The 7,990-nt window shown below is 56.9% G+C and overlaps 1 protein-coding gene across 1 annotated transcript; it reads right to left on the bottom strand.

Annotated features, from left to right (window-relative positions):
• Positions 1-2,624: 2,624 nt before the first annotated feature.
• On the bottom strand, positions 2,625-6,540 carry MLLT11 (MLLT11 transcription factor 7 cofactor). Its single transcript, XM_062597816.1, has 2 exons — positions 6,429-6,540; positions 2,625-4,812 (listed from the first exon to the last, which is right to left on the bottom strand). The coding sequence occupies exon 2, from the start codon at positions 4,802-4,804 to the stop codon at positions 4,535-4,537; it is 270 nt and encodes an 89-aa protein (XP_062453800.1). The 5' UTR covers positions 4,805-4,812; positions 6,429-6,540; the 3' UTR covers positions 2,625-4,534.
• Positions 6,541-7,990: the final 1,450 nt, after the last annotated feature.

Below are 7,990 nucleotides of genomic sequence, written 5' to 3'. Positions count from 1 at the left end.
CGCCCCCCTCCTCTCCCCCCCCCCCCCCCCACCGCTCTTCCCTCCCCTCCCGCCGCGGCTCCACAAAATGGCCGACGCGGAAGCGAGGCCGCGCTGGCGGAAGGATACCGCGTGAGGGCTTGAAAAGAGTCCGCTCCGCTCGGGGACGGAAGGGAGAGCGAGGGGCGGGACGGGGCTTCGCCCCGCTCTTGCCACGAAGAGCCCGGGACGGATGTGCAGGGATTCCTGCCTTCCCGGCCCCCTTCCCGCCCACGGCCCTGGAGGGAGGGGGCGCGGCGACGGCAGCGGGATGCGGGAGGAAGCTTGGCAGGGGGAGTATTTTTTCCCGCGGAGGAACACGCGGGAGCGTGGCGCAGTGGTACGCGCGGCGGTGATGCGGCCGGATTTAGTCCCGCCCGGGGGCGTTTAGGCGCCAAGTATAAAGGGGGCAGCGGCGGCGGCCGCCCACGCGTGATGGCGGCTCCGCGCGGGGAGGGGCTGCCCTCTCCCGGCGCCCCCTCTTCCTCCCTGGGGGAGCCCCCGCAGCGAGGGGGAGCCGCAGGTCACCGCTGCCTTCGGCTGTCTGTGGTGATTCCTCCCGCTAGGTCCTCCAGCGCCCCTGAGCGCTTATTTTTAGGTAAATACGAAACACTCGTGTCTGTCTATCTCTCCTTTCCATTTGGGCTTGGCAGTGAGGGCCCTCTGATGCCAGAAAGCTGCTCTTGCTTGGAGGGAGTGCCCTCTCCGTCGCTAGGAGGAACACATGTAAATGCAAGTAATCTGCAACAGCCCTTAGGTCCTTCCCCTCTGCTTTTTTCCCCCCCTTCTAATTAGGACCATCAATAAAATTCTTCCTCCTTTCCTGCACTTGGTATCCCCAGGATTGTGGCCCTGCCAAGCCTGTGGAAAAGATGCAGGGAGGCACCAGAGCAATTGCTTTTTCCACATTTTATCGTAGCTTAAGAGTTGGCATATTTGGGATCGCTTGTGTTTAAATAAGAAGACTGCTGTGCATGTGAGCTTCTGCAAAAGGTGTTTCAATGTGCCATTAAAAGAGCTTGGGGAGGGAGGAGTCTTAAAGAGCAAAGAGTTTTGATGGGAATAAACTCGTGGAGCCACTTGAATGGAAACAGAGAGACTTGAGAGTCTGGGGGAAAACAAATAATCCATTAGGTGCCTGGTGTAGTTTTTCCACGCTGTCGAATCCTCCAAATAGCAGCCAGCATGGGGCGAGCAATCCATAACGTTTGTAAAGACGCTTTATCTCTCTTCCTTACGAAAGAAGGGAGAAGAAAGATGATTTTATGTGGAAAGGAAAAAAAAAAGCAAAAATCTTTGGAGAGGCTCAGGAATGTCAGGCATTTAAAGACACCGCGAAACACCCCCAGCTGTAAAGTGCTGGGTTAGAAAGGCTCAGATCCCTGGTGAAACACTCACATGAGCGAATACTCAGCGGTCTGTGGCTAGGAAATCCTTTTTTCTTAACTGTTTTTAAAGGCAGCAGACTTAACCAGCAATGACAGATTGCCAGACAGCCTGGGGCATTGGGGTAAGCCTGGACACTTTGAAATATTGGAGGAAAAAAAAAAGCACAAAAAACGCCCCCAAAATGTGCTTTACTGGGGATAGTCAAGGGCAGGTGGTGTGAGAGTCCAGCGGCTGGAGGCCAGAAAACCTCAGTTTGTGAAAGCAAATGAAGTGTCAAGTGTCTACATGTTGTTTGTTTGTTTTCCAGGTGGGGATAAGGTGAAAACTGGATGTTACACACGACTGGACCCAAGTGCCAGGACTCTCACGGGAGTTGTGTGCCACCCGGGATCAAACTTGTTCTGCGATCCGGGGAGGAATTTCATGAGGTGCGCGTGTGGAGATGATCGAGGCCATGAGATAGATAGATATGGGTCCATCAGACACTTACTTATCTGCCTAGATAGGTGCTCAACCAGCACAGCCCTTTGGGAATTATAAGTGTGACGGTGCAGATTTCTAGGTGATTTTGTGATCTTCAACGGGAGAAATTCCCAAACAAAAGCAAGATTTCTGAAAGTCTCTCCCGGAGGTAACCAGACAAGCAGCACAAAGTATCCAAGAACTGGCACCCAACCCAGCTATCAGCCAGCCCTGGCCCATGTCAGTGCCTGAAGTTCAGATGCTGGAGCTAGGCTGAAATCAGGTTTTGCCAACGGTAAACGTGGCTTGGTCAAAATCCAGGTATTTGAGGGGAAACCTGTATGTTTCGGTGGCATTTCATTTAGAAGAAAGAATAATCACTGGAGTGGAGCCACCCCGTAAAGCCGCGTGTTCCGCTTCGTCCTCCTTGGAGCAGGATGTTTCCATTTGAAAGGGCTTTTTCATCGCGGTGTACGTACGCAAACGTGTGCTGAACTCTAGAAATATATTACGAGGGGAGGATTTTTCAGTGTTGGTTTGAAGCAAAATACTCTGGGTCAGCCAAAAGATCTTATTTTTTCATAGGTGATTTTCAGTCTGTGGTTTCTTCCCACCACCTCCCACTTTTTGTGTGTGTGTGTGGGGGGGGGGGGTCAAAATAGCCAGATTTCCCAGGGAAAATGAAAAATCCTGTTCCTCCAAAGCCCTTGTATGCCCACACAGTATTGATCTAGACCACTCTACCAGGTGCAGGGGGCAAATAGGCCTTTTATTCAGCATCCTCTTCAATTTCCAGCATCCCAACCGAAAAAGCAGACACTACGTCCAAGGCTACATGTTCTCATTTCAGTTTTCAGTTCACAGTTAAAGACTTCAAACAATTTAATGACAAATTACAGAAAGAGCTGGATTGCAGTCTATATGGATTCTTAAGCGTCCACAGGAATGTGTATTTTTTTTTAATAATTTTATTTAAAGTTTCATAATAAATATTCTCCTGTGGTTTTCACAGCTTGGAACACAGAAACCAAACAGCTCCACATAGTACAGTTTACATTTTTCACCTCTAGTTTAAAATAGGTGATTTAAAGTTAGCAGGCTGGGTAATTTCTAGAGATTACAGGAGAGCTGCGGTCTTTTTTCTTTCTTTTCTTTCTTTTTCCCCCAATATTTGCCTCTTTTTGGAGCCTTGTAGGTGTTCAGGCTGCCTCAGCCTCCCACTGGCCACCTACCCCCTCACTTCTAGGACAGTTTTGAGACGCTCCACATCACTATTTCACCAATATCCATCACAGTTTCACAAACTGGCCAATGGGACTGAATCAAAACCAGAAAGCACATTCAGGACAGCAAACTTGTCAGGTCGTCTCCCCCTAGAAAACAATCTTGCGAAAAAAACTGTGTAAAAGCTGGAATGATTCAGGGTTGGGTTTACTTTTTTGTTGTTTTTGTTTTCCCCCATTTCGAAATGACACCGGCCTGTTGAAAGCCCAGGTTAAAACTTCCCCCAAAATACTTCACAGCATCTGGACAAGATTTTCCATTTGAACGAATGCAGCGTTTTTACTTGTTATTTTGAAAGGGGCTGATAACTGGGTGTGGAACCAGAAACATTTTCATTTCAAGGTGACATCAAATTAATTCTTTTTGTCTTTCAGCTCTGCTCATTACCCATCTGGCCCCGCTGGCTGGCTGCGAACAGGACAGCCCCATGATGCATCCCTGCCAGTGGCCGAGGCAGGAGTCACACCTGGGCTCAGGTAAGCAGGGGATAATAAAGGGAGAAAATCAAATCCAGTGCAGTGAACACCCAGTCGTAATCCTATCAACTGCCCATAAACAAGACGAGAGCTTTTCCACACTTCAGCTGCTGCGTGTTTGCCCTCTGGGTCGTTGTTTCTCCTGGCTGGGCTCAGGCTGCAAGGCTCTAAGGGACATTTTTTTTTTCAAGAAAGAGACTTGGCTCACGTGCCCAGACCCGTGCGCATCTCTGCCTCTTCCACCTTGGTTATTCCAAAGGGAAGGACAGGGAATAAATTGGCATTTGGAGAAACTGGGGCAGTGGGGCACAGAGCCACACGGGTCTCTGCATCCCTGGGAGAGGAGCAGGGATGATGCCGTCCGCAAGCCAAGACGTTTCCCATCAGCTAACAGAGGTCCTGCATTGCTCCCTTTGCACAAATGAGTTTCTTAAAAAAGCAAGAGGAACGAGCTGAAATGCAGCCTTCCCACCACGCCAGCACAGCTCCAGAGCATAGGGACACGCATGGTCACAGCCACAGGGTCCAGGCTGTGCCTAGACACCTCCCTGCACGTCCTGTGCCCCGTGGCATGGGCACGAGGGGCAGTGGGGTGGCTCTGTCTGCCCCTTCCCCTCACGTTTGCCCCCAGCCGTGTTAGCCCCTGCTTGCGCTGTCATGGAATTTCCAGCATTGCTACAGGAAGGGAAGAAAATCAGGGACAGGTGGAGACAGAGGCTGAAACTTTGTGGAGAGCCCATCTGTCAGTCGCCAACAGGGCCGGGGTGAACCGCTGAGTTAATTTGCAATGTCAAAAACTGCCTGGAAAGAAAAAAACAACCCCCAAACTGACAATGTACAGAACTAACAAAACCAAATCTTTGCATGCCTAGCAGAGAGGGGGCAGGGGGAGGGGAAGGAGGGCTTCAAATTAGATCAAAATCTAACGAGCTAATGCTAGCGATGGGAGCTCTCCAGAAATTAAAGCTGTTGAACTGCAGCAGACTGTCCTCTTCTTCGGGGCTGTCCTGGCTGGCCTGTTTCCGCTCGCTGGCGAACTTGCCCAGCCCTCCCTTGGGTTTGTAGAGGGCCGCGTCGCTGAGCCCCAGCCCCTCCAGCTCCGCCACGTCCAGCCGCGGGATCGGCATCCTCCAGTAGATGAAGGAATCGTACTGGCTGCTGATGGTGTCCAGCATTTTTCAGGCTGCGAAGGGGAAGGGGGTGAGGGGAGAGAAGAAGGGAGGCTCTCCCAGGGCCACCCAAAAGCGATCGACACCCTCAGGCCTTGAGATGGGATTTGACCAAGTCCCCACAGGACCCACCCCCCAAAAAAGAAATATTGATGGGGCGGGGGAGTGCGGTGTCGCAGCTGGGGGGAGGTTTGGTTCTGGGCTCAGACTGAAGGGAGGTTTGAGCAATCTGCTGCCGATCCTCTCGGGGGTTGTGGTCACAGCCCTTCGTTGAGCCATCGCGGGGAGGTGCGTGCGTGCGGGAGGAGTCGTCGCTCTGGGCCTCAGTTCCCCGTTTTGCACAAAGAGGAGCCTCAGAAATGAGGGGCAGGGTGCGGGCTAGCACCTTCCCAGCCACATCTCCCGCCTCGAATACGGGGCACCTCGCTACTCCACGTGGAGTGGGAAAGAGGGGGTTCGGCGGGGAGCGAGGAAGGGGCTGGCGCCGGCAGATCGGTCCCGCTGCGGCACCCGAGCGGGGCGGGCAGAAAAACGGGAACGAAACAAACCGTTTCCCTGCCGAACCGTGCGAGACGGCGCTTCCCTTTCCCCGAGCCGCGGGTCAGCCCGCGCCGCCCCGCTCCGTGCCCCCGGGGCAGCGCGGCCGAACCGTCTAGAAGAGCCTGGAAGGAACGGCGCTCGGCGCTGCCGTCCGACGCCGCGCCGCGGAGCGCCTCCCGCGACCCCACCCTGATCCGCGGAGAATTGGGTAACAGCGGGAGGCGATTTCGTTCGGCTTTGCCTCCGGCGCGGCCGCCTCGCCGGAGCTGAGTCACGGCGGCGCTGGCTAGCTTTTCCCTGGCTGAATTATGTCATTCGCCTCCTCGCAGCTGGCGACAAGAGACCGTTTTGAGGAGCCCAGCAAACACAACCCACCCCAAATAATCCTTATTTTCCCCATTATTTCCCACTTTTTAAGCGCTGGGAACCTGAATCGCAAAGGATGATTCGGGCATCCCTGAAATCGAGCCTTCCCCCTCCTCCCCATCCATGTAGCGAGTGACTAAATTTAAGATTCCCGATGTGACGCCGAGGCTATGAAAGGCTCCTGTGTCATCCCCAGGGTAAAATGAGCTACCGCGTTTTTAAATAGCCTCCTCCTCGGGGTTATATTTCCGGGTATCTTTGGGCACAATGACGGATTCAGAAGTGACGGATCCGTTTGCCCCGTCGCGCCCTTCGGCAGGACCTCGGCCAACGGGTTTTGCGGCTTCAGAGGGGAAAAGGGAGTCTGAAGGCACGACGTTAGAAATCAAAGCTGCGTTGGGAAAAGGCCCGTCGGCGCGGGAGAGCGCATCCCGCGTCGCGCGCGGCTCCCCGCGCCCCACCCCGGGGAAAGCATCCCGCCTCGGGCGCGCTGCGATCGGGGCGGAAAAGAGACCTTTAGTCACCCAATCTCTGCTGGCGGCCCTTGCTCAGCGCCCTGCGGTTCTGCCCTTTCCTCCCCCAAAATCCAGGCGTGCCAATTCACCGCATCACCCTCCCGGGGCAAAACCTTATTGAAAAAAAAAATATATATATATTTATAAAAAGCATCTTGTTGCTTTTCTCTCCCACCCCTCCCCAACCCGACATCCCTCCGGCGCCTTACCTGTCCGAGGGACGGAGGGCTCGGAGGACGGAGCGGCTCTTTCGTGCTCGCCGGCGCCGCGGCTCGGCTTTTGTCTGCCGCCGGTCTGCAATGCAGCCCCTCGGAGCGAAGCGGAGCGGAGCGCTGCGGTGGGGGGGGGGGGGGGGGGAGATGACTCAGCTGCTCGCCCCGCGTGTGCGCGCGCGCGAGAGAGGGATGGCAAAGGGGGGAGAAGGTCTCGCCGGCGTCCCCTGAACCTCGTAGGGAAGCACCTTGCGGGCAAAGCGCCCTCTCGGGCCTCCGGATTTCTGGTCCGTGGGGGTTTTTTGCAGCATCGCTGAGCCCGCAGCCCTTGCCCTCCTCTCCTCGGGATTAACATTCTTTTCGGCATTTGCAGAGGAACGATTTTATCCCCCCCCCCCCCCCCTTTTTTTGATACGCGCTCGTCGTTTTGGCCACATCCCGGCTCTGCCTGGCTGTTTCTGCTGCCTCCTTCCCGCTCACACACCGGAGGCCTCGGCATCCCGCTCTCCTAAACGGGCCTGTTTAGGCCTGTCCCCGGCACGGTGGCGCGGGAAAAGCGGCATCCCGGCGCGGGGTGGAAGATGCACTGACGCTTCCCTAGGAGCTGGAGCGTTTCGGGGGGGTTGGGGGTGTGGACCGGGATGCTCCGTGAGGAGGGAACCTCGCGGCACCCGGAGCCCTAGGAGCAGCAACGACGACGACGGAGCGGCGGCCCGAGGAGAGGGCGCAGGACGCCTTCGCGCCCGCCGCGGCTCCGGCCCCTCGGTTTCCGCCGCTTCGGGGAGCGGCTCCGGCCCGGGAGCCCCGCGAACCCTCTGCTCCCCGGAGGGGGGGGGGGTGCAAGGGCCTGGGACCCCCACTTTGCTTGGGTCAGGGCCCCCAAGCCCCGCTGGGACCCCCCCCCCAGCATCGCTGAGCCACAGGACCCTCAGCCCTGCTGAGGTTGGGGACCCCCAGGCTGGCCAGTGACCCCCCCCAGCTCTGCCCGGACCCCCAGCCCTGCCAGGACCTCCTGCCCTGCCGGGACCCCCCAATACCCCACCCAGCCCAGGGACCCCCAGACTTGCCAGAGACCTCCAGACCTACTGGGACCCCCCAATACCCTACCCAGCCCAGGGACCCCCAGCCCTGCCAGGGGCCCCCAATACCCTACCAAGCCCAGAGACCCCCAGCCCTGCTGGGACCCCCCAATACCCTACCCAGCCCAGGGACCCCCAGCCCTGCTGGGACCCCCCAATACCCTACCAAGCCCAGGGACCCCCCGCCCTGCCAGGACCCCCTAATACCCTACCAAGCCCAGGGACCCCCCGCCCTGCCAGGACCCCCAGCCCTGCCGGGGGCCCCCAATACCCTGCCAAGCCCAGGGACCCCCTGCCCTGCTGGGACCCCCAATACCCCACCCAGCCCAGGGACCCCCAGCCCTGCCGGGGCCCCCAGCCCTGCTAGGACCCCCCAATACCCTACCAAGCCCAGGGACCCCCTGCCCTGCTGGGACCCCCAATACCCTACCAAGCCCGGGGACCCCCAGTCCTGCCGGGACCCCCCGCCCTGCCATGTCC

Source organism: Rhea pennata, chromosome 31 (assembly GCF_028389875.1).
Source record: "Rhea pennata isolate bPtePen1 chromosome 31, bPtePen1.pri, whole genome shotgun sequence".
In the NCBI taxonomy this organism is placed as follows: Eukaryota; Metazoa; Chordata; class Aves; order Rheiformes; family Rheidae; genus Rhea; species Rhea pennata.
The sequence above is the reverse complement of the archived record's forward strand: the minus strand, read 5'-3'. Positions and strand labels throughout refer to the sequence as shown.